General features: G+C 65.0%; 5 protein-coding genes across 5 annotated transcripts; 3 read left to right on the top strand and 2 right to left on the bottom strand.

Annotated features, from left to right (window-relative positions):
• Window positions 1-1,890: 1,890 nt before the first annotated feature.
• Window positions 1,891-3,003, bottom strand: EMIHUDRAFT_111400 (hypothetical protein; the record flags this gene model as incomplete). Its single annotated transcript, XM_005786392.1, has 1 exon — window positions 1,891-3,003. One exon carries the CDS (start codon window positions 3,001-3,003, stop codon window positions 1,891-1,893), a length of 1,113 nt encoding a protein of 370 aa, XP_005786449.1.
• Window positions 3,004-4,533: 1,530 nt separating this feature from the next.
• Window positions 4,534-6,574, top strand: EMIHUDRAFT_111401 (hypothetical protein; the record flags this gene model as incomplete). Its single annotated transcript, XM_005786393.1, has 4 exons — window positions 4,534-5,168; window positions 5,223-5,356; window positions 5,416-6,149; window positions 6,191-6,574. 4 exons carry the CDS (start codon window positions 4,534-4,536, stop codon window positions 6,572-6,574), a joined length of 1,887 nt encoding a protein of 628 aa, XP_005786450.1.
• A 511-nt stretch (window positions 6,575-7,085) lies between these two features.
• Window positions 7,086-12,740, top strand: EMIHUDRAFT_467642 (hypothetical protein; the record flags this gene model as incomplete). The annotated part of the gene is made up of 7 exons (XM_005786394.1): window positions 7,086-7,895; window positions 7,955-8,170; window positions 10,097-10,253; window positions 10,837-10,865; window positions 11,111-11,308; window positions 11,893-12,255; window positions 12,348-12,740. 7 exons carry the CDS (start codon window positions 7,086-7,088, stop codon window positions 12,561-12,563), a joined length of 1,989 nt encoding a protein of 662 aa, XP_005786451.1. The 3' UTR covers window positions 12,564-12,740.
• Window positions 12,741-16,776: 4,036 nt separating this feature from the next.
• On the top strand, window positions 16,777-21,862 carry EMIHUDRAFT_228870 (hypothetical protein; the record flags this gene model as incomplete). Its single annotated transcript, XM_005786395.1, has 10 exons — window positions 16,777-16,853; window positions 16,922-17,020; window positions 17,101-17,429; window positions 17,458-17,807; window positions 17,889-18,137; window positions 18,306-18,431; window positions 18,893-19,222; window positions 19,568-19,783; window positions 19,946-20,185; window positions 20,495-21,862. 10 exons carry the CDS (start codon window positions 16,777-16,779, stop codon window positions 21,860-21,862), a joined length of 3,384 nt encoding a protein of 1,127 aa, XP_005786452.1.
• Window positions 21,863-24,103: 2,241 nt separating this feature from the next.
• EMIHUDRAFT_228873 (hypothetical protein) lies at window positions 24,104-24,726 on the bottom strand (the record flags this gene model as incomplete). Its single annotated transcript, XM_005786396.1, has 2 exons — window positions 24,104-24,363; window positions 24,441-24,726. The coding sequence occupies 2 exons, from the start codon at window positions 24,724-24,726 to the stop codon at window positions 24,104-24,106; spliced, it is 546 nt and encodes a 181-aa protein (XP_005786453.1).
• Window positions 24,727-24,788: the final 62 nt, after the last annotated feature.

The raw sequence follows: 24,788 nt of genomic DNA on the forward strand, positions 1-24,788 counted from the left end.
CCTCCTCCTCACTCGCCGTACCAGCGAGGGCCGAGGGGGCCCGTCGCAGGTACCCCAAAAGAAATCCCAGTACCTAACTGCCGCTACCCCGTACCTAACTCAGTGCAAAGCACCTAACCTAACTCAAGCTACCTTACCTTAAGTTCGGTACCCTACGGTATGTCAGCGCGGGACCCTGCGAGTGACAGCGACAGCGACAGCGACAGCGACAGCGACAGCGACAGCGAGGCAGCGCCAGCCAGCGCCACAGTGAGGCAGCCATAGCCCTAGTGACAGGCACCAGCGAAGGGGCCCAACCGCCCACCCACCCATCTGTGTATTACATACACCCCACCCATGGACTAAAATAACAAACAACTCTAACACTCACACGTAATTTGGGGCCTGGAGCCCTGTCTAAAATAAGACACCGGTGCGCGTGGATGTAGCTCTCAGCGCTTGATGCACAGCAGCGTTTGTACGCGGTCTCACACGTTTTGCAAACGCCAACGCTGAAGTGGACTGATAGCGAGGTGGGGCGGCATTTCTGAGTGGGCCGTCACGGGCTTTTTAGAGAGTTAATAAAAAGGCGCACTGGGGTCCCTCAGCAGCGTGCACCTCGATCCTGTACCGTGTTTGTTATGACCCCCCCCCGATGAACACACCAGTGAGGGAGGGCGAGACGATCGAGGGGTCCCGTACCATGCGGAACTGACCCTATCCAGTGCTCAAGTGCTCAAAAGGCGCATTTCGGCTTCCGTGACTGTCCCGCGAGGCGATGCTGCCCTGTCGAGATCTTCCGGCCAGCAGTTGGCAGGACCCGGCGGAGGACACGCGTGGAGGTCTTGGCACTGAAGTGGATCGATATCGAGGTAAGGCGGCATCGCCTCGCGGGAGCGTCGCGGAAGTCGAGATGCGTGGTTTGATGAACTCTCTGAAGTTCGCTGACAGCCAATGAGCACACCAGCGAGGGAGGGCGAGACGATCGGAGGGGTCCCGTACCATGCGGAATCGACCCTATCCAGTGCTCAAGTGCTCAAGCCCATACACAAAAATGCCGCCTTACCTCGATATCGATCCACTTCAGTGCCACCGTCCACGCGTGTCCTCCGGGTCCTGCCAACTGCTGGCCGGAAGATCTCGGCAGGGCAGCATCGCCTCGCGGGACAGTCACGGAAGCCGAAATGCGCCTTTTTATTAACTCTCTAAAAAGCCCGTGACGGCCCACTCAGAAATGCCGCCCCACCTCGCTATCAGTCCACTTCAGCGCTGGCGTCATCAAGACATCGGCATGATCGGGCTGCAGCTGAGAGCAGCACGGCCTGCCGAAGCTGGGACTACGGCTGCGCCGGTAGGGCGTGCAGGGCAACAGAAAATGATGATTGGGCGCGCTGAGCCAGCGCTCTCGAGCGCGGTTGCGCCGGCTGCTGCCTTGCCATGCCGTTGTGCCTTGACGCAAGCAGCACGGCACACTGCAGCCCTCAGCAGGCCCACGAACACGGTCAAGTGCAGCTGGGCGGCCTCGCGCTAGTCGACCTCGTTGATCTCGATGGCCGGCGCCGCCCAGAAACACGTTGAATGGGCCTCGCGGCCGCGTGCCGTTTGGCTCAGGACGCCATCCCGTTTGGCTCAGGACTGGGTTTGCGCTTTGCCTCACGCGGAGTTTGGCTACCGCGGACTTATGATTCTCCTCTACCGGTCCTCGTCCCCATATGCGATCGGATTGAGACGAGAGAGGAACGGCGGTTCACTTGGTCCGGCAGACGGATGGACATGGATTGATGGACAGGATGGGGAGGGGGGGGGCGGGGGGGGCTTTTTAGTTTTTTAGATTTAGTAGAGTACACAAGCCGTAAGCGTAACACGACCTGGCCTCACGAAACAATGTCAGTTGCAAAAGAGGGTACGCTCTCACTCCGGCCGCAGCCGCAGCTCTGCGCACAGCCCGTAATGATCCGAGGGCACGAGCGCCTCTTGGGGCCTCTCGCCCAGCATGGTGATGGCGGCGGGCGCGATGCCGCGCACCATCACGCGGTCGTACCGCATCCGCTCCTCCACATCCGCCACGTGCGGATTGCTGCCGCCGTCGAAGGTGTGCCCCGCCTCGTGCGGGCGCAGCGCGGGCCACGCGTCGATGTAATCTCCCATCACGAGATCGAGCACGCCGTTTTCGAGCTCGGCGCGGCGGAGCGCGGAAGGGGGTGCCCACGGCGGGCGAGGCTCGCTGTCGGAGTCGGACGACTCTCGCTCCGGCCGCGGCGGCATCGTGCGCCGGTCTCCGCGCGGCAGCCAGTCGCCAAAGTTCTGACTCGAGTCGAAGTTGAAGTCGCCGACAAGCGCAGCCGAGTCGTAGCTCGCGAGCGTGTCGCGCGCGATGCGAAGCTGCTTGGCGCGAAGCCGCGCGTTGTTGAGGCTCTCGAGGTGGGTCGTGGCCACCGCAACGCGGCAGGCGGCGGGCGGCGCGGGATCCGCCGGCGGCGAGAGCTCGGCGACGAGCAGCGACCGCCCCATTCGTGAGCATTGGTAGGGCACCTCCGTGAATCTCGGCGACAGCTCGTGGCGGGCGAGTATGAGGCAGCCGTAGGAGCCGACGTCGTTTGCGGAGATGGCATACGCGCGGCGCAGGGCGCTGCAGCCGCGGATCGACGCCGCAAGATCGGGCACCACCTCTTGCAAACAGATCACGTCGGGCGTGGTGCCGAGAGCCTCGGAGAAGAGCGCCGCCATGCGAGCCTGCGCCTCGACGGGGCCAAACCACACGTTCCACGTTACGACTCGCAGGCTGGCGCCCGCTGGCGGCGGCAGCTGGAACGTGAACGGAGGCAGCGTCCACGAGGGAGGCTCCGGCGGTGCGATGCACATCCGCTTGCGCTCCTGAAGGGCGGGCGGCAGCACATCGGGAGGTGGCAACGTGCCAACCTGGTTTCCCTGCCGCTCCAGCGTGCGGCTGCCGTCACGGTGGGTGACGATCGTGTCGGTGGCTTTGAGTCTCGATGCGGCGGCTTGGAGTGCGTCCGATTGCATTGGGAACCGCACGTGAAGCGGGCACGTCAGTCGCGACCAGGTCCGCCCCCCCTCGACCTGGGTTCTGGTATCTAGATACCTGGACCCAGATAAGTGGTCGAAGCCGAAACGAATGGAGGTTGCGGATAGGACCCATCCATCATGTAAAGCATGCTGCCTGGTAGACATTTACCACCAAAGCCAACGACAGCGCATCGCCGCGGCACGAGCCCCCGCAGCGTTGGCGATGGCAGGCAGGTCCATTTTTTTTTCGAGGCCGCTGCCGAACTGGCAGCGCATCATTGATCCATCGCCGATGGGGCATCGCGCGAGGCCGCATTCATTGGCCCCCCCCCATGCGCGCACCATCGCAGTCGCCGTCGCCTGCACCACCTGCACCGGCCGCCCACTCCCCATCCATTCTCTCTCTCCCCCCCCCCCCTCCCTCCGCCCTTCCCTTCCTTTGTTGTAGAGATTTCACGTTGTAGAGCGCCTCTACATCGCTCTACATCGGACTCACATCGTCACGCGCCGGATGTAGAGAGCTCTAGCCTCTACAGCTCTACAAGAGCTCTACAGCGCTCTCCAGCTCTACAGCTCTACAGCGCTCTACACTCTACATCCTCTACACCCTCCCTCAGGTTGCTCAATGCTCTGCGCGTTTGCTTGCGATCGTGGATTTCAAGGTCCCAATCCTCGCGGTTGATGATTGACGCCGTTCGCTCGCGTGAGATTTTTGAGCGGCAGATGAACCAGCGCTGGAGCCCATCACGGCACATGCTGGAGGAAGGAGGGCAAGGGTTTTGCAGATTCTGTGACTCACGCCCGCTGCTGACGGTGCGTGGCTACTGTTGAGAGGGTTTCTCATGTGGCGTCGGGCGTGCGAGTGAGCGGTCGCGCGCGCGTGCGTGTATATCTTGAGTGTCCTGTCTCTCTCGTGTTAGTTAGTGGCACCACATCCCATTTGTGACACTGTCCTGCGGGGGTGCTCATGAGAGACAGCAGCAATGACAGCAGCAATGACAGCACTCAGCAGCAATGACAGCAGCAACGACAGCAGCAACGACAGCTGGTGACAGCTGGTGACAGCTGGTGACAGCTGCCTGGTGACAGCTGGTGACAGGTAGGTGTCACTGTCGCTGTCGTTTGCTGTCATGACAGCTCCCAGCTGTCGTGACAGCGGCTAGGTCGTGTGACAGCGGCTAACCGTCATGACGTGTGAACTTTCCATAATCTCTGAGATCCCTAGGACGCAGGGGCGGCTGTTTCCACTCTGGGTACGAGGCTGTTACCACTCAGGGAGAGAGGTTGATGAGCGCGCGCCCGGGCAACACGAGGATTGAGGGTGGGTGCGGGCAGTGAGTGGCGAGCGAGTGAGAGAGCCGCGCCGTCGGTCCGAGTGGAGGGGAGTCGAGTGAGTGAGCGGAACAATGTCTCTGCAAAAAGAACAGAAAGAAAACACAAGCGCAGGGATGGGAGGACGGCACACCGCCACCACACGGTTTCAACAAAAGTTGATTTCTTTTCGCTCCGTCGCGCCTCTGTACCTCGATGCTTCTGTCCTCAGTCGCCACGCTCTCGCCCTCTCGGAGCGTGGCCAGATTCGCCGAGGTCTCACCGCTCCGGCTGCCGCTGGCACCCGCTGCGCCGGTCGGCGACTGGGCGGTGGACGGTTCACCCGAGTCCTGGCCGTCTGTTTCGGTGGTCATGATCAGCCACGAGAGGCGGCACTTCCTGCCACACGCGTTGGCCTCAATCGCGGCGCAGGACTATCCAGCGTCGCGACTGGAGGTCATCGTCGTGGACGACTCGGCCGCGGCTGGCGCCGCTGGGTGGAGCGCCGTCAGCGCCTGCCCGGCGGCTGAGCAGCTGGAGCGGCTGCGCTTTCTTCACGCTCCGCCTGTCCCGCGGCGCGCTGCGCTCGGCGCGAAGCGCAACGCGGCGCTCAGCGTCGCGACGGGCGAGCTCGTCGCGGTCTGGGACGACGACGACTTCTACTCGCCGTGCAGGCTCCGCCAGCAAGCGGCGGCGCTGCGGTCCGGCGGCGGCGCCGACGTGTGCATGCTCGACGACAGCGGCGACGAGCCTACGCTGCACTATTTTGACGCCTCTCTTGGCGCCTTCTCCGCCGTGTCGCATTCGCCGCTCGCGCAGCCGTGCGCGATGATGTGCCTCCCGCCAAAGAGGTCTCTCCAGCCACCTCGCGGCACCCTCCTGACCCTTCCCGGAGGCTTCTCTAGGTACCGTCGCTCCCTCTGGGGCCGCGGTGCCTCTCGCTACCCGCCGGGCCGCGACACGGGCGAGGACCTCGTCTTTTTCGACGCGCTGCTCGCCCACGGCGCCAGGGTGGTCGGCTGCGAAGGCGCGCGCCGTGGTGTCGTGCGCGCCACGCTCTCTGCGCCCTCCCTGAACCTTCTCTGAACCGCCCTGCAGGCGTGCCGTGGGTCCGCGCGCGCCACGCGGCCAACGTGGTGGCGGACGCCTCGACCGCCGCGGCGCGCGAGGAGGAGGTGTCCGTCGACGAGGCGGTCGAGCGCACGCAGCTCGCGCCAGACACGGCCGCATTCCTCCTCGCGCTGGCGGCGGCGGAGGACGCCGCAGCGACCCCTGCGGCGCGGCTGCTCGCTCGCGTGCGGCTGCTCGCGCCGCCCTCCGCCGCCGACGCCGCCGACGCAACCGCCGCCGCCACCGCCGCCTACGAGCCGCACCCGAAGCTGGCGCCGCTGCGGCGGCTGCTGGCGGCGGCACGCGAGTCGGCGGCGGCTGCAACACCGGGGGCGATGTCGGCCGAGGCTGCGGCGCTCGGCGAGGTGTACCGACGCGCCGCCACCGACGGCGAGCTCCTCGAGGAGGGTGTCGAGCAGCTGCTGCGCCTGCTGCAGCCGGGGCCGGGGGCTGTCTTTTGCGACCTCGGCTCTGGGCGCGGCGAGGCGCTCCTGCACGTGGCGGCGCGGGGGAGGTATCGCGGCTGCATCGGTGTCGAGCTGCTCGAGGAGCGGCACAGCACGGCGGTGGGCTCGCTCGCCGCCGCGGTGGGTGACGGGCTACTGCCGTCCCCCGTGCGGCTCGTGCGCGGCGACCTCACCGAGTTGGGGGCGTGGGTGGAGCGGGAGAGGGCGGAGGCGGACGGGGCGGAGGCGCCGCGCCGGTGGAGCGGCGAGGCGCGGGTGGGCCGCGACTCGTGACTCGCCCGTGGCACCGCCCGTAGGACGGCGAGGATGGCGAGGCGGTGCCGCTGCGCGACGTCAGCCACGTCTTTGCCTGCTCGGTCTGCTACGACGACGTGCTGCTCCGCTCGATGGCGACGGCGCTCGGCGACGTGCGGCTCTTCCCGCGCTTCCAGCTGCTCGTCTCGCTGCGCGCGCTGCCTTCGCAGCCGCACCTCGTGCAGGTCGGCGAGGTGCAGCTCGTCACCTCGTGGAACGGCGGCGCCACCGCGCGCGTCTACGTGCCCACCGACCTGCTGGAGCGGCCCGACGACGCGTTGCCGCTGCCGGCCCTCTCGCAGCTGCTCTGCTCGGGCGGCGTGTGCACGCTGCCCTTGGGGCTGCAGTGGCCGAGGGACTCGATCGTGCCACTGCCGCGTCTTTGACGTCGGGGTTCGCCTCCCTTTTTTGTAATGCTCATGCTACGCGATGCAAGCATCGGCTCAAAAAGAAAACAAAAATCCTCAAGGGGGAATTAAAGGATAACGCAAAAATAATTCACAAAATTCTTCAATGTTGGGCACGGACGCGCAAAGGCAACACGCAAAAAGAATTTTACCGACAAGGAATTCGAGGTTCCGCGGCGGCCGCTGCCGCCGCCCACCACTGTGTGGAGCGGACGGACGTCATGAAGACGTTAAAGGACGGCCGCGAAAGTGCACAGCGCAGCAAAACCTGTGTGGTGGCGGCGTGCGCATCGGCGTTTCTTTCTTGTCGCCTGTCGAGCCTGCTAAAAAAGAAACAAACCGCCAAACGAGGATTGGGGGAGGACAGGTTTTTACCTGCACGAGCAGGATTTTGGAAGGACGATAGCCTGTCTGCTGTGAGAGAGAGTTGCCATTTTAAAAAGGGCTTCGATCGGGTTTAAAAAAATCGCCTGCCGCCTCCCTGTCGGGCATGCTCGCGCTCTGCTTCGGCGCTCCTAAACCCACGTGTCTGCGGCTCGCCACTGCGCCGCTCATGAGCGCCGTGCCAGAGCTGATCATGACGCCCGAGATGCTCGCCAAGCGGCAGGCGCGGCAGCGGAAGCGAGAGAAGGCGGCGAGTCCAGAGGGCATGGCGGCGGCGGCCGCCGCCAATTCTGCCGAAGTCGAGGCAAAGAGGGAGGCGCGCCGGGCGCGCGACGCTGCCGACGCCGCCACGCTTCGCAAGTGGGCCGTGCGAGACGGCCAGGGCAGTCCGTGTGAGCTGATCGACATCGGTGCCAACCTCATCAAAACCAAGGGCGACGGCGCTGTAGAGGAACAGCTCCAGCGGTGTGAGCTGACTGGCGTCGGAGGCGTCATCGTCACAGGCACCTCGGTCGTGGACAGCCGCCGGGCGCTAAAACTAGTCCGCAGCACTGCCGCGCACGCAGTCAAGCTGTACTGCACCGCCGGCGTGCACCCGCACGACGCGAAGAGCTGTGACGAGGAGACAATCGGCGTGCTGCGCGAGATGCTTCAGGCGCCCGAGTGCGTGGCGGTGGGCGAGTGCGGCCTCGACTACGACCGCATGTTCTCGCGGCGTGAGGTTCAGCTCGAGTGGTTCGAGCGGCAGGCTGTGCTGGCGGTCGAGCAGGGGATGCCACTATTCCTGCACGAGCGCGACGTGGACGCAGACAAGGGCGCGCCGCTCGGCAGCGCCGCGGACCTGATGGGCATCCTCGACCGAGCGGGCGTCCCTCCCAAGCGGGTCTGCGTGCACTGCTTCACCGGCGGCGAGGAGGTGCGTATGTCGACCGTGGTTATTATGTCGGCCTCACCGGTTTTGTCGCGATGGAGCAGCGGGGCGCGCGGGTGCGGGAGTTTCTGCGCGCCGGGCTCTTGCCGCTCGAGCAGCTGATGCTCGAGACGGACAGCCCCTTCATGAAGCCCGACAAGGCGTCCCTGCCCAACGTCAGCCGCCTGAAGCGAGGGCCGAATGAGCCGTGCAACATGCCTGCCGTGTGCCGCGCGGTCGCAGAGTGCCTGTCTGTGCCGGCGCACGAGGTGGCGGACGCGGTGGCGGCGAACACGAGGACGTTCTTTGGGTTGGGGTCTGGAGTGGGGTAATGTCGCATTTTCCTTTAGGCTTCAGGGGTTCGCATTTGTTTTTCTTTTTATGGTTACCTGTTGTGTTAGTGCCAGCGCGCGCTGAGGGAGGGTGTAGAGGATGTAGAGTGTAGAGCGCTGTAGAGCTGTAGAGATGTAGAGCGCTCTGGAGCGCTGTAGAGCTGTAGAGCTCTACATCCGCCGCGTGACGAGGCGCCTGCGTTGTAGAGCGATGTAGAGCGCGATTTTGTTGTAGAGTTTGTTGTAGAGGCTCTACAGCCAAACCGCCGGGAAGGCAGTGACTCAAAGAGGTCGAGCCGCGCTAATGGGGTGTTTCCGAGCTTAGTGAAGCTCTGATGGACAGCCCTGACTATCCCTGACACACAGAGAGTCCCTCTGACGGCACACAACACCCTATAACTGCGTCATGACCAGCCTGCCATGTGTCGCCGGTGCCGCATTCGTCGCTGTGCTTCTTTAGCAGGCGGTGGACTGTCGGCTGCGAGGACGGTCACATTTGCGCGAGGCGAGGCGAGCATTCAGACGCGTTGCATGCGCCATGACTCGCGCCAGCGCGTGCGGGAGCTCCTGGCTGAGCGTTGAGTCCAGGCGAGTTGCGCTGGCCACTATCGCTACGCCGAGCCGAGCTGACGCGCCGAGGCGCCGGCCAGTCGCAGCCGTGAGGCATGCCATAGCAGCAGAGGCACCTGCCACCCATTGGGCGGGCAGACAGAAGGCCAGGGCAGCACTGGCAAGTGCAACGCGCCTCATGTCGGAGAGCGACCGTGCCTCGTTCGCCGCTTATGATGTAGAGTTTGTTGTAGAGATTTCACGTTGTAGAGCGCCTCTACATCGCTCTACAACGCAGGCGCCTCGTCACGCGGCGGATGTAGAGCTCTACAGCTCTACAGCGCTCTCCAGCACTCTACATCTCTACAGCTCTACAGCGCTCTACACTCTACATCCTCTACACCCTCCCTCAGAGCGCGCGCCAGACGGAGTGCCGTGCCCAGTGGTGTTGTGCGAGCCGTAAACACGCAAAAATCTTTTTCTGGCGCCTCGAACCGACGTCCAGCGGCGCGCAAGGAAGCAGGCGCAGCGCCGGCGGTGTCGCGCTGCATGGGCCAGCACGCAGCAGGGTGGAGCAGTGGCGAGGGCCGCGGCGGGCTCGGACGTCCACCGAGTCTCGCTCCGCGCGGCAGGCGGAGCGCGCGCGCGGGCCAGGACGAGGCTCTCGGCAGCCTGAAGAGACGTCTGCACTTATTGGGGCGGACACACACACACACACACACACACACACACACACACACACACACACACACACACACACACACACACACACACACACACACACACACACACACAGAGCGGGGCGGGCGGATGAGAGGGGGGGAGGGGGGGGGAGAGGAGGAGGGGGGAGGGGAGGGGTAGGGGGGGGGGGGCATGGAGGGGGAGAGGAAGAGCAAGGGCGAGAGAGGGCAAGGGACCGGGCGCTGGCATACCAGGGGGGGCAGGGGCTGAGTCCACGGTGCCGAGCTGTTGTGTAAACGCTCCGTAGAGAGCCACCAGACAGAGAGGGGCTCAGCCGACCCTCCCAGGCCCCGGCGGGCCCCAGGTCCCAACCCCAGAGACCGCCTAAGCACCTAAGCGGCCTAAGCGGGGGGGCGCTTAGGGTGCTTAGGTGCTTAGGTCGCCCTCGCGAGCGTAGCTACGTGCTGACATTATCATACGAGTGATCCTGAGTACCCACATGATGTGCCTGCCTATCGCTAAGCACAGGATTGCGGCCTCACAACGCTCACGATCCGGTCGAGCCCTAGCCCAGCCGCGCAACACGCCGCCGACGCCGCGTCGCCAGTGGCTGAACCACCCACGGGATTCATCGCCTCTGGGTAGCGAGTGGTCTGTACGGCTGCGGTCAATGGGGATAGCTCGTCGATCCTGCTCCTTGACCTCCTCCCCCTGGTACGTCTCTCGCAAGTAGCCCGCAAAGTGCTCCCAATTGGGCGGGTTCTCCCCCCCCTGTGCTACTCGCGGGTGATCGGCTACCACGGTGCGCTGCCGCTTCTCGTTGGGTGACAGCGGCAGTGCCCCTCTCATTCTCTCGAGCTGCTGCTGGGCTCGGTTCAACTGCCTCTCAGCTGCGCGCACATGGGCTTCGGCCAGCTGACGGTCCATCAGCAGCGCCATTGTTGCCGCCCCAGAAGCTTTGGCGCGTTGGCTGTGAAGCCAATCGAGCGCCAGCTCCATAGTGATAGCACCCGGATCGGGCTGCTCGTCGATCCAGGCGGCGAGTAGTTCCAGCTCCTCGGGAGTTGCTGCCTGCTGTGGGGGCGGCTGCTCTGGCAGAGTCGCCTCGATACCGGCCTCCGTCAGCTGCTCATTAACCCACTTTTTCGCCTCCTGCGTGGCGGCGATGAGGTTCGGCCGATCGCCCTTCGGCCCAGTGACGGCGAACCGCTTTTGCTTGCGTTTTTTCTCTGGAATATTCAACGTCACGAGCACGCCAAAGTCGTTGGGCTTCTCCGCCCTGCCGACCGGCTTCTCACTGACGTGAGTATGCGGCATGCTCCGCAGCTCAGCGAGTGACGACAGGAACGCGTCGGTCGCCATCTGATCCTTGGGTGCCACAGCAGGTGCGGGCGACGACGTGCTGGCCATCGCGGTGCCGGCTTTAGAAGGCTGCGAGCGCGAACGCCAATTTGAGCGTTTCGAGCGGTTGGTTCATGGCGCAAAGGGGTACGCAAGAAAACTAACTTTTGAGCGTCGAAGTTACTTCGAAAAGTAAGCTGTTACTTCGAGAGAGCTCGCGGAGAGCTTTTACATGGTGTGTTTAACGTCGTGTGGCTCCCAGGGGTTGCCCGTTTACACGGTGGGGGCCCGGGGCTGGCACCCTGACCGTGGACTCAGCCCAGGGTGGTGGGCGGCGACCACCGCATACCGTCCTACAGCGGGGACTATCGCTACGCCAGGGAAGACAAGGACGTTGACGTGCAGCTGCTGCTGTTCGAATCGTTCGGCGGGTTCGGGAGGGGGGTCCGTGAGATCCTCCGCCAGGCGGCGGACGTGCTACAGAACAAGCTGACGCGGGCCCAATACCTCGATGAGGTGACTTGGACCACTAAGAATTGGCTGGGGCTGCAGAAGCAGCGTATCTCGGTCGTTCTTCACACGGCAATCGCAGAGCAGGTTGTGAATGAGCTTGCCTGTGGCGGGGGCGGACGGGTGCACGGAGCTAAGTGCCTCGCCGCCCTCGCAGGAGTCGCTTAGGCGGCTCCCGTGGTGTACCTGTGTTAGTGCCAGTGCGCGCCAGTCCCGTGCGCCGTGCCCAGTGTCGTGCGAGGGAGTTTGGTTGTAAAACTCTTCTTTTTCTGTGGTGTACCTGTGTTAGTGCCAGTGCGCGCCAGTCCTGTGCCTAGTGTCGTGCGAGGGAGTTTGTTTGTAAAATTATTTTTCTGCTGTGAGCGAGCTTCAAATTCTTTTTCTGGCACAACACTGGGCACTTTGAGCACAAATTCTTTTTCTGGCCCAGCCACCTTGCTCCAATGATCACGCCTCTGCCGACGCGCACGCGCCGCTCTCAACACACGCGACCGCTGTTCGCTGGCCTCGCTCTGGCCGGCCTCCTGCTGGTGTGCGCCCTGCGCCAAAGCTCTCATCGCAATGGAGCTTCGGCCGTCACGGCTCCCGAGGAGAAGAAGTTCACCGTCATGCCGCTGCGCTTCGGCATCAACCCGTCGGTCACCACGTCGGGTGGCTCGGTCAGCTTCTCTCCCGATATAGCGCTCGAGGGCGGCTGGTTCGGCTGGGAGAAGGAGACGTACGCTTCATACGGCGGCGGCGAGGAGGAGTCCAACGTGGCGGGTCCGGGCGAGGTCGGAGAGCGCGGCGCACAGGCGCAGGGCGAGCTGCTGGCTGTCAACGAGAAGCCGCTGGGTGAGACGGCGGCGCTCGTCGGCGGCGGCATCACGGCTACCGCGTCGGCAGTGGATCACGCAGCAGCGAGCACGCTCCTTGCGACCTGGGAGGCGCCTGGAAAGGTGGTTGGGGCCGAGGTCTGGGCTGCGAACGAGGTCTTGGCTCTCTTGGGAGTGACCACATATGCTCCCTCACAACTGCCGTATAATTACCAAGAGACTTAAAATAGGTCGCCTCGGCAACATTTGGGCCGCCCATCGGCCTCGTGAGCACCGTGGCTGGCACTGTCAGCGCACAGATTTTCACGTCGGATCCACCGCCGCTGCCGCCACCGCAGTCGCCGCCGTTGCCGCCGGCATCGCCGCCGCCACCCAGACCACCGCCCGGGCCCCCTCCTTCGCTGCCGCCGCCTTCGGCGCCGGCCTCCAACAACTGGTGGGGCTGATCCTCGGCTTTCTCCGATATGTGAGATGAATGCTATGGGTCCCGAGTACGGGTTCGGGACGTATTCACACCAGTGTGAAGGTAGGGGATCCTGGATTACTTCCTTCGGTGTGTTTCTTTTTCCCAGGGGAGTGTGCGTACGTCCCAGTATGGATTGGTGGTGCGTCATGGTGATTGCAGACTGATTGCACCCGGCCACGTCTCGGGGGTCGGTGATGAAAAAAAGAATGGTTGCTCCCGCAATCCGCAATTTGAGTGTCAATATAATTGTTGCAAATTGCAGAATAATACAATGAGTTGGTGATCAAACGAACTCGGGAGCCGCGTCGCGGAAAAGGGAGGAAACCCAAAAGACGCGTGGCTCGCACTCCGAACTCAGATTTCTCCACCATCTCCACCATCTCCACCATCTCCACTGGGGCCCTCTCCCGCCTGAGCTCTGACTTTCTCCGCGCGCCCACGTTAGTGGAGTGCGATATTGAGTTGAGCGCGTGTGTGGTGCCTGCTGTGTGGAATTGATTACATTATGAACTAATGAACAACGAACGTACACGAGAGCTGACTGGCGCCATCTACTTTGCCGTCCACTACGAGGATAACGGTCAGCTGATGCCTTGGGCTACCTTCATTTATGGATCGGTCCTTGCTGGGGGAGGGGGCTACACGCTGGGCGGCACGCTCACGAACGCCACTGCTATCAACAACTGGAACATGTCCTTCTACGCCACCGAAGCGTCCCCACCGCCTTCCCCACCGCCTTCTTCCGCTGATGATTCAGGCTGGGGTACCATGGATTTCGGCGGCTTAACCAGCCCGAGCCCCCCACATCATTATGCGTCTCCCGCTGCGCTTGAGGCGCGCATCGGTCCCGGTTCCTTCTTTACCACCAACGAGTACCGCAACGATCTGGCCAGCTCCATTGGTACGGAGAGCGAGGAATTCTGCACATGCATGTTCACGTCTTGCATGTTGATTCATTCCAAAGTTTTTCACGCATCCGTGCAGTTCAAAGTCAACTCTGGGCTCTTCAACCAGCACGGGTACCGCTGGATTCAGGCGGAGCTCGAGTGGCTGCTGTATGCAACCACAAAGAATCCTACTGCCGGATATGGATTCCGTGTCATCGGAAACCTGACAGAATATACCACCGGACGGGTCTTTCCTCTCTACGGCACGTCGTTCGCTCCTTCGCATTGGACGGACATGGTACCAGGCCTCTACGACCCGCCGGTGCCCAACAGTCGCTGCGCCACTACCCACCGCCGAGTGTCAAGCCAGGCGCGTCGGTTGCAGGCGTCTGTGCCAGGCGTTCCGCTGAGCGTGACCGATCTGTACTACACCACGCTTGCGCCCAGCAAGGAGGTGGAGCAGCGGGCGCAAAGTACGTTCCGCGAGCTGATGCTGAAGGCTATCGCGGTACACGAGCCGGACTGGTTCGATATCCTGGGCATATCAGAGGCTTCGTTGAGTGTGTCGTCCACCCAGCTAACCTACCTCAACAACCAGACGTACGTCGATCTCCTTGTGAACTATTCCAAGTCGTACCTCAGCAAGGTAGCTTCCAGTCGCGAGCTGTTCCCGCGCTGCTGTAGCTATTTATAAGCTGTCCCTCCCCTGTCCCAGATTCTGTTGGGCACTAGCGACACCAGGATCATTTCGACCGACGGCACCACGGGCTACCTCGGCGGCATCAATGCAAGGTGATATGTCAACCTTTCCCCATCCCGTCCAAGCTCTGCGCACCTCGGCTAAATCTCCCTCCCACCCTGTTTGCCGCAGCACCCGAATTGATTATTTCTTGAGCGCGAAATGTCCCGACAGCGAGGCGCTGTCGGAAATGCCCGGATACAACCAGCTCATGCAAATGCTCTCTGCTGACGCCTTCCTCGAGCTCACGCCGGGGCTGCAGCCGTTCATGGCAAACCGCACCTACTGGGCGCGTCAGTTCTACAACTTCCTGACCGTGCCGAACGCGGAGGGCCAGGTAGTGCTGGGCACCCTGGCCGCCATTGACTTTCTCACAGGCGCGTACGCTATGAACTACCAGCAGACGACCCTCAAGTGTGGCAAAGCCCAGCACGTCCCTCCCGCGTTCACCCAGGCGGCTCAGCAGCGGTCTCTTCAAAGTCAAGGCTGCTGACGTGCCTCGACCCAGAGCCCAACGCGGTGTATATCGACGGAAACGGAATGAGTTATCCGTCCGGAATACACTACGTGCTGGCCGAGTTCCCCATCGTGAACATTTGGCAGTCGATAAACCCAGCGAACGCCACGGCGAACACGCCGAGCGTCAACGCAAGCCTATTCGCAGTGCAATTTGTCGCGCAGTTCTTGCAGCAGCTCGTGGACGGGACGAGTAATCTTACCGTCGCTGCCCAGGAGTCAATCGCGGATGACGTGGAGCAGATCCGGCAGCTGCAACTGGTGGCGCAGGTCCAAGACGATAACTCCCACTACAACCGTTGGATCCGCGCCGGGACGGCCTTCTTCAACTTTGTTCCAAAATTGACGACGTACACCCCCAACTTTGTTTCGAGGTTGATAAACATGGTTCCCAAATCGTTCCCGAACATCGGGAGGGGCGTCATCGTTGCTGCTCACCTTGGCCTGTTTAGCGCATTGAGCATGTTTTCTTACCTGGATTGGAACCTGCAGGCACCGTACAACCAGGTCCGCCGCACGCTCTAGCACACCTCTGATTCGCCTTGTATACACCACCACACGAGCCTGCATCCTAGGTCGACACTGTTGCTACGACCATCGATGTTGTGACCCACCTCCTCAACAGCGGAGCGAACTTTGAGGCTTTTGTAAAGATCGGCCAGGCACAGGCCGATGCGGATGGTCTGCTCGAGGTCACCAAAAACCTGAACGCGATTTGGCAGACCCCTACACGCGGTGATACCTGGCAGATAAACCCCTACACGAACATGGTGAAAAAAGCGCGTGTGGCGGGGTTGGCATTCGCGGGGATCGAGAGGCAGGCAAAGGCGCTCAAGATGCCGATCATTGGCTTGGGTGCCAAGGCAGCCGCGACGGACTTGGATCGCGCCGTAGACCTCGAGAAGCCCGTCGCCGCGCTGCTAAGCGGGTCAGCGGAGAAGTGGACGCGGATCGCTCACGTGACGAGCGAAATCGCCCAGGTGACTCAGGCTGTCGCAATCTTGGCTGGCTGCGTGACGACAGGCTTCCAAATTCAGCACGAGATCGCCCACGGTGAAGTCTGTAGATGCGTTGTCGTGCCTTGCGTCGCCTCACCATAGATGCGCTGGTGGAGTGCGGTGCGCGGGACGGGGAAGGGAGGGGGCAGAGCTCAGCCACTTGGCTTATCGGTCTTAGGCGAAGACGCCATCGCGACGCTCAGCATCTTGAACGAGATCTCGAACGGCGTCATGCTTGTGACCATGGCGACCCGCCTCACGTCGACGATCACCCAGGCCGCGGCGCGCTCCACATGGGTCGTGTCGCGCGTCGCCGGAGTTGTTGGCGACGCCCTCGAAGCTGCGGACTGGATTCCAGTCCTAGGGCAGGCGCGGCTCAGTGACTTGGCAGCGCTTCTCCCACGACCCAGTGAACCTCCCTCCCGCCTTGCAGGTGGCAATGGTGGTTGGCATCGTCATCTCCATCGTCTCTTGGTTCGTCAGTCTCTTCGTGCACCCGCCAAGCCCGCCGCCCTATGTCGAGACGTGGGCAGACGAGGTCGGACGGCCGTGGCTACTCGCGCAGCCACTGCCGCCGGACGATTCGTGCTACACTCCGGACTAAGTGGCGGCAGCGCGGCGATCTGTGGCTGCACGACCTGCTTCCATGGGGCCCGGTGTGTGGGCTCGAACTGGCCGCGGGGGGGCGCAAGAGGACGGATGTGTGTGGGGTGTGGGGAGTGCAAAGAGAAGCTGGCTCTTTGAAGAGGCTCCAGAAAAAGAAACGCGCTGTGCGCGCCGGAGGCACGACGTTGCGGTAGCCGGCGAGAAAGAGGCTTTTGCGGGCAGCTCAGCTCACCTTCGGTTTGTCATCCCCTGATGCCGCCTCTCACCGACAAGACCAAAGGGCGCCTCGAGGCGGCGCGCGAGCAGATCGCCAAGCTGATTCAGCGCGATGCAAAGGTCAAGGACGAGACGGACCTGTACAACCGGCTCCTGAAGCAGGCGCGCGCCAACGAGGGCCTGTTCGAGCCGTGCGACGCGGAACTGCCCCTGCACAAGCAGCCTCAGTTTATGGAGGCGCCGGGTGGCTTCGCGCCGATGCCCGCTGCGCTCAAGCAAGCTGCGACCGAGCAGCTCGAGTATCACATGTGCGCCGCCCCGCGATGCCTCGAGCCACACATCGCCGGGTCGAGGCTAGCGGCCGGCCCGCGCGCAGGTTCGTCGGCCTCTTCCCCGAGATCCACCGCGCGTGGCTCACCATCGACCACATGCTCTTCCTCTGGGACTACAACCACCCGTCGGGAAGCTTTTACCAGTGCGTGCCCTGCCCTCCCGCTCTGCCGGCGGCGGCACAGCGCGGCTCACGCCGCGCCCTGGGTGGGCGGTGGCTTGCAGGTACGACGGGCTCGAGCAGACGATCATCAACGCGGCGCTGGTGCCCTGCAAGCCAGGCGTCTTTGCGGCCGAGGCGACGCCGCGCCACCTCCTCCTCCTCTCGACGCCCTCAGAGGTGGTGGTGCTCGCCGTCTACCCGACCGGACCCGCAGGCAGCAGAGACGGAGGGGCGAGGGAGGGGCGAGGGGAGGGAGGGGTCCGGTCACCCCGCGGCGGGACGGCCGTAGGCGCGGAGGACTCGACGATCGACATCCACGAGACCGGCTTCGCCGTCCCGTCCGACGGCGACTCGGCTGGCTTGGCTGGGCTTGCTGGCGCGAGACAGTTCCGTGAGCCGGCTCGTGCCCTTCCCCGTAGGCGTCAACTTCGTGGCGATGGCGCACACGCCGTGCGGCCGCGTCTTCATGGCGGGCGCCGACGGCTTCCTCCACGAGCTGCAGTACGGCTTCTCCGAGCGCTGGCTCGGCGGGTCGCACCGGATGTGCCAAAAGAAGAACGTGTCGCGCAAGCGGGACCGCGCGTACAACTTCGTGCTCTCCGCCTTCCACGAGTGCGCGGACCCGATCGTCCAGCTCGAGTACGACGCCGAGCGGAACATCCTCTACTCCCTCACCGCCGCGTCGGCGCTCGGTGCGTGCAGCCCGCCTGGCGGCCCTGCAGGAGGCCGGCAGCGTCGGAAGGAGCTGCTGCTGCTGCCGCGCCCCTCCGTCCCGCACGGCCTTCGCCGACCCTGTGATGCCCCCCCCCCGCCCCCCCGGCCCGCAGGCGTGTACGACCTCGGCGAGAAGGGCGACTCGCTCCGGTACGTCGCCTCGATGGATGCGCGCGCCGTTCACCACGCGCTGCGCCACTCCGGAGCCATCGCGGGCGACTCAAAGACGCTGCAGCGGCTCGACGAGGACATCAAGGCCGCCGAGCGGGCGCCCGCCGCCTCGCGCGAGCTCTCCCCCGCCTTCGTCGCGCTGGCGCCCATCCCCTCCACCGTCTCCCACCTGATGCAGCTCGAGCTCGTCTCGTCCTCCGGCGTGCGCGTCTGCGTGCGCGTCGCGCCTAACACGGCGGACGGGCGCCGCTCGCACCCGGCAGAGATCCGGCCCCTCTTTGCGGTGGCGCCGCCGCGCGCCTCGGACGGGCGGCCGCTCCGCTGCTCGCGCGGCGCCGCCCTGGTCGCCGGCGACACGACCCTCCTCGCGCCGTCGGTCGAGGACGCGGCCGGCGCCGTCGAGCTGCTCTGCGTGAGCGAGCTGCTCGCGGCGCGCGGCGAGGACGGCAAGCCCGCCTCGGACGCGGCCAGCCTGACTCGGCTGCGGCTGCGCGGCTCGCTCTTCGCCGTCGCCGAGGAGCCGCGCCCCGGCCCGCCGCCGCTCGGCTCCGCCCTCGCCACGCAGCACTCTGCAGCGCTGCGCTCCTTCGTGCTGCTCACCTCGGAGGGGGTGCAGCGCGTGCTCAAGCGGCGGCCGCTCGACCCGCTCCTCGCCGCCGCCTCGCCGCGCTCCGCCGCCGCCCAGCAGCTCGGGCTGCCTTCACCCGCCAACGACTTCTTCTCGTTTTACGGCGCCGACGAGGAGCGCCGCCCCGCGCCGCCGCCGCGCCCACCGCCGCCCACCGCCGCTCCGCCGCCGCCCACCGCCGCTCCGCCGCCCCGCGCCGCCGCTCCGCCGCCCCGCGCCGCCCGCCGCCGCGCGCCGCCGCGCGCACGCGCCACCCGCGCCACCCGCGCGGCAGAGCCTCGGGCGCGAGGCCCTCCCCTCTCGCTGCTCACCCCCCCCTCGCCTCTCCCCTCGCTCCCCAGGCGTGCTCCATGTGCCTCCTCGCCGTCCTCTCCCCTGGCGCCGACCAGCCGACGGCCGGCGTGCTCGCCGGCTGGGCGCAGCACCACGGCGGCGTCGTGGCGGGCGCGGCGCCCGCCATGTCGGAGGCGTTTGCGACGGCGCAGGGAGTCGCCATCCGCGGCCAGGCGCAGCGGCACTCGGGGCGGCACGGCGGCATCTGCCGCGCAGTGGCGCGCCTCTTGCACGAGAGCTGGTCACAGCCCCTCTGCTGTAGCACGCCGCGAGGCGGCCTCGCGCTCCGGCACGGCCGCCCCTTTTGGCTGCGGCTGCACGCCAGCCTCACCCGGCTGGTTGCCCACCTCGAGTCCTTCTCGGGTGAGTGGGGCCTCACACCCGCCGGCGCGGGCGCCCCGCCCGCCGGGGGGATGGAGGGCAGCCGCTCGCGCCTCCGCGCGTCGGTCGGCTCGATCGTGTACGCCGACCGCGCCGTCGCCGAGTCGCGCTGGCGCTCGATGGAGCGCACGCACGCGAGCGAAAAGGAGGCCGAGTCGCTCTCCGCCGTGATCTGCCTCGCGCGCCGCGTGGCGCAGCTCTCGCTGCTGCTCGCCGCGGTCGCCGAGCCCGACGAGCCCGCCGCCGCACCGCCCATCGACACCGCCGCCGACGCGGGCGCGGGGCGGCTCCTCTCCCCCGAGGTCGCCCCGGGGAGGTTGGCCGAGCTGCCGGAGCTGCCTCCCAAGCTCAAGGCGCACTTCGCCGCCGGGCTCACTCTGCAGGGCCTCGCGGTGCCGCTGCTGCTCGACGGGCGCGGCAAGCCGCAGCCAGGCCGCTGGGACGCCGACATCGAGGCGCGCTTGCCAAAGGCGCTCTTCCACGCGCTCGGCGCTGCCGAGGCTGCTGGCGGCGCGGCTGTCACGCGGCGGCTGCAGGCGGAGTGCCCCGAGCTCTTCTCGAGCGCCGACGCGAGCTCGCTCAAGGCGTGGGAGATCGAATCATACAACATGATTGCGAGATCTCTAATCATGTAATATGATGGAATAGTGCACAAACTGTGCCGTGCTATAATACAACAGGCGTGGGAGCTTCTCTCGCGCGCCGACGCGCCGACGACCGCCGAGCCGGACCGCGCCGCTCTCCTCTCCGACGCGCTCGCCGCCTTTCTGCCCGCGGTGTCTGCCGACGCGTCGGTCGACCTCGCCGTGCTCGTCGACGCCTTCTTCGCCCACCACGCACGCGCCAAGCGGGCGTCGGCGCCGCCGGTGGATCCGGCGCCGGGAGCGTCGCCCGTGAGCGAGGCCGCCGAGCGGGCGCTGGTTCAGCTCCCCCTCGCCGCCGTACGCGCGGCCGACCCCGACAACTTGGCGCCACAAGCCCTCTCCGCGGCGGGCGCGGCGGCCGGCGTGGACGGCTGGTCCAAGCAGCAGCGGGGCGCGATCTGCGCGCGGCTGCGCTGCTACCGCGTGCTGCTCGACAAGCTTGACTTCCTCGCGCGGCCGCCCCTCCCCGTCGACCCGCACAAAGCACCCGGCCCGGCAGCGGCCAGCGCGGCGGCGGCTCCGGCTGCGGCCGCCGCCGCTGCCGGCGAGGGGTGGTCTCGGCTGCTTCGAGAGGCGCTCCGTCAGGCTCCGTCGGACGAGCTGCTGCTCGACGCGGCGGCGTGGTGGCTCCTGTACGGCAACCGGGAGGAGGAGCTGGTCGAGCTCGCTTCGCCGCGCCTGGAGGCGTTCTGCGCCGCCGGCCCGCCTCCGGAGGGTGGGCGGCGCGTGTGGGCGGCCTTCCTCTCTCCCGCGGCGGGCGAGGCGCTCGAGTCGTGGGAGGCGCTGGCCGCGACACCGGAACCGGCTGGCTTCGGCGAGGCGGTGAGCCGTCTCTCCCGCGGCTACCTGCTGCCGCGGCTGCTCTTCCGGCGCGGCCAGTACGTGGAGGCCGCCACCGCCTTCTCGACGCAGGCGGTGCGCGCCGCGAGCGCGCCGGACGGGGGTTCGGCCGGGGCCGAGGGCAGCAAGACGCGGCTGCTCGAGGAGCGCATCTCGGCGCTCTCGCTCGCGGCGACCGCGGCCAAGGCGGCGGGCTCCGACGGCGCGGCGCGCCTCGGCGCCGACTTTATCCGCGCGGCCGACGAGCAGGCGCAGCTCGCGCGGCTGCAGCTCGGAGTGGTGCTTGAGCTCGAGCGGCTGGGCGCGGCGGACCCGGCGGTCCCGGGCAGTGCGCTCGCCGCCCTCGCGGCGAGCAAGGGGGTGCCCGCCTCCTCCCTCGCCGCCGACCTCGCCTCGCAGGCCGAGGCGGCGGCCGGCAGCCTGCTCGAGCTGACCGCGGTCTTCAAGCTCGCGTGGGACGCGCAGCTGTGGAGCGCGTCCCTCGCCGTCCTCGACTTCGCCGCGCCGCACCGCGCCTACCCCGAGTACGTCGACTTCGCACTGCAGCAGCTGCTCGCACCGGCGACGGCCGACGGCGCGGCGCCGGCGCCGTGGTCCGAGGTGCGCGCAGTCGTGGCGCGGCTGCGCAAGGCGCACCCCACCGACTACGTCTTTTGCCTCGACACCATCTGCGCCCTCCTCGAGCGACGCGCACTCACCGAGCCTCCCGCGTCGGGCGCGTCCGGCGCGGTGGTCTCCCTCCTCTCGCCGGCCAGCGGTGCAGTGCGGCCCGATGTGAGCTGGGGCGGGCTCTACGCATGCTACGCCGGGACCCACCACTGCGGCCGCCGGATGCGTGCGCTCTGGGAGGAGTCGCCGGCGACGCAGCTGCACCTCCTCGGATCGCTCGTCACGCTGCTACGCGGCTGGCTCGAGGCGGCCCGCTCGTCGGCCGACGAGATGCGGCGGCTCGTGTCGGCCGCGCGCGAGCTCGCCATCGCCGGCGACTTGGACGCGCACATCGTCCGGCTCGGCGGCGACCTCGCCTCGTCGCCCTCCGCAGACCTCGCACCGCGCTTGCACACCGACCTTCGCGATTTGCGCGCCGCGCTCTCCGCCCTGACTCGCAGCTGAGGGGCGGCGGCTCGCGCTATCGCGCGCTTCTCCGTTCCAGGCACGTTCCAGGCACGGCAGCTCGGAGGGCGACGTGGCGGCAAGGGGATATGCACGAGCACGAAAGGAAAGTCGCCCGGTCGCACGGGTGCTTTCACAGCGTGGCGAGCTTCCAGGTTGGGATATGAGTGCAGCTCGCTGGCCCCAGTCTCGTGTCGGGGTCGGGGTAGACGAGCAGCCGCCGAGGTGCAGGTTACACGCTTTTTCTGTTTCGCTCCCACCTCCTGCGCACTCGGGACACACGGGGGGAAACCCGGCCCGTATGTTTCATGCCATATACATGACTGCAGAGCTTGTTTTTATATACTCAACTGGGTAGAGAGCACCACTCAGCAGAGGCCAGTGAGAGCACCCTGCTCCCCGGGGTGGGGGAGCGCGGCGCGACACAGTCCAGAGCTGCGCTCACCCGATCGTTGTCCACACACCACGCATGTGCAAGTACGCATCACTCAGCTTTACACCTGTGACGCCTCCGCTTGTCGTCGGCATCGAGACAGTTCTCGGAGCTGAGCGACTTTGTCCTTCACCCCTGCCGTGCCGCCAGCGGAGCCTCCCCATCTTCTCTCAACCAGGCGTTCGTACACATCTTCCGCAGATTCTCCGGGGGCCATGCGTGGGACCTCTGTGAGCATGGCTCGCGGGGCCTCTGTCTCATCCGAGGAGCTCGAGTCTGTCTCTTCGTCACTGGACTCGGTGGGCTGGTCGTCGAGGCGCCGCAACTGCGTGAGAGCTCCGAGAAGGCTTTCGCGGTAGCTCGGCCTTGCAGAGCATGGATTGGCGCGAAGGTCGAGGTGGATGAGTGACTGTGGGAAGAGGTTGTTGGGCTCGGCCACATCGTCGATGCTGTTGTGCGAGAGGTCGAGGTGGAGGAGAGATGGGAGATGGGCCACCCCGCTAACCCACTCCAATCGGTTGTGCGAGAGAACGAGAAACTGGAGCGCATGGAAGAAGTCGAGGCCTTCGATCTCACGCACGCGATTGTGCTGGAGATAGATGTGCGTTGCGGCGTTGCATGGATCCAGACCCTCCATTGAACCGAGGTTGAGATGACCCAGTCTGAGCCGTCTAAGACCAACGACATGCTGCGCCCGCTCCTCCGGCTCGAGTGAGCTGTCTGAGCTTTCCGCGATCAGCGCCATTGTGATGTGGCGCGGCTTCTCAGCAGGATCGAGGGTACTCGGCGCAGCGTCTTCCCCAGACATGCCCGGCTCCGCCGCTGGCAACGGTGCACGCGATCGTTACACTAAATTAGTCATTGGGGCTGTGAAGTTCAACCGCTATAGGCTGTCGCTAAACTGCGAAAATGACGTTGATCATTGTCCGACTTGTTACTCCCGTGACGAAAAACGACCAACGCACCGGGCGCCTGCCCGAGAACTTGATTTCGAATACGTAGGAGGCATCAGAGCAAAAATTGAGCACGCTCAGGTTGAAAAAAATTTAAGGGTCAACTCGCCGATTTCGAACCGGTAGGCCACTCGACCATCGAGGTGCCACCGGCCGACCTCAGCAGAGTAGATGTTCGTGGACCGGTAGCGTCGAACCGGCGGCCCATACCCGTAGCACATTACCGAGGGAACACATACATACCGACGCCCGAAGTGCCAAGAAGGACGTCATCAGTACGAAACCTCAGAAGGCCATGGGCGCCGAGAGAACATTCCCTCGAGAGGACAAAGAAAGCCGTCGCACCCCCTTCCTTGCGCAAGTGTCCCCCGCTATGTGTCGCCGCTATCGGGGCACGCTATCCTGCGCAGGCAGGGCAAGCGGGGGCGGGGGGCACTCCCCCTGGTCTGGATACTGGGGTGTGACTGTCTCCAGTCTCGGAGAAGCTAAGAATATTTGATTTTGTCCGACTTGTTAGAGCAAGAGGAGGCACGAGTTGCGCCATTTTGCCCAGCTTTTGGGGCCCTTTCTCTCTCTCTCCACGAATGAGACGCGTCTCCGACTCTCCGAGCACTGTGAGAGGTGTCATCCGCTAATGCGCTCACTCTTTTACATACATAATTTTAGAGTTTGGGGAAGGCAAGCGCGAGGGAGGGTGGACACAGATGGCGAGGGGTGCAAGTCGAGACTCGAGTCCCCATTGAGACGAATCTAGTACCATCGCCTCATGCCCTCATCTCGATCCCAGTCCCACGCCGTTATGGTTAGAGCACTGGTCCGCGCGCAGCTCCAAGGCCAAAGAGAAAGGAGCAGTCACTAAGTTTCCGGAAGCTCTGAAGTCGGCGGTTTCCCTCCCGCGGCGCCATTCTGCGCCTTCAGCTCCTCGAGGATTGCCGCGAGGATAACCCGCTCGTCGGGAGGGATCCTGGTCTCGCTCTCCACCTTGGCCGAAGACTTCTGTTCTCTGTGAGCATGGTACATCAGGTAGGGCCTCCAAAAGGCGGTGTAGAGTACAAGCATGGTGAGTGCAAACGAGACGAGGTGGTCCAGAAAGGCTGAGATGGTGAACTCCTGCCCTCTGACAAAGACCGACCCAGAGGTCGAACTTCCGCCTTTGACGAGGTTCATGGCTGCCAAGGGGGCAGGGGTGAACTTAGAGTGGCAACGGGGCAGCCGCGGCTGCGGGAAGGGCGATCGTGTCCATCTTTCATGCGGCCGGCGCCTGGCTTGATGAAGCTGTCTGTGAACGACGCGATCAGCTCTTCGAAAGCAATGCCGACGGCAACGCCAATGGCAAGCTCGACGATGTTGCTTTGGCAAATAAAGTCAACCCAGCCGCCCCAGAACCGGCCGCAGCACGATCGCGTGCCGCTAAGACACTTTGAGCAGCAGCCCGCGTCCTCGGCCGCTTCGTCAGAACCACATCCGGAGCACGGCATACACATACCGCGAACCGGACGGAGGCCAAAATTCCGCGTTCATTATCTCATTTCGCCACCGA

Source organism: Emiliania huxleyi, assembly GCF_000372725.1.
Source record: "Emiliania huxleyi CCMP1516 chromosome Unknown EMIHUscaffold_151, whole genome shotgun sequence".
Classification (NCBI taxonomy): Eukaryota; Haptophyta; order Isochrysidales; family Noelaerhabdaceae; genus Emiliania; species Emiliania huxleyi.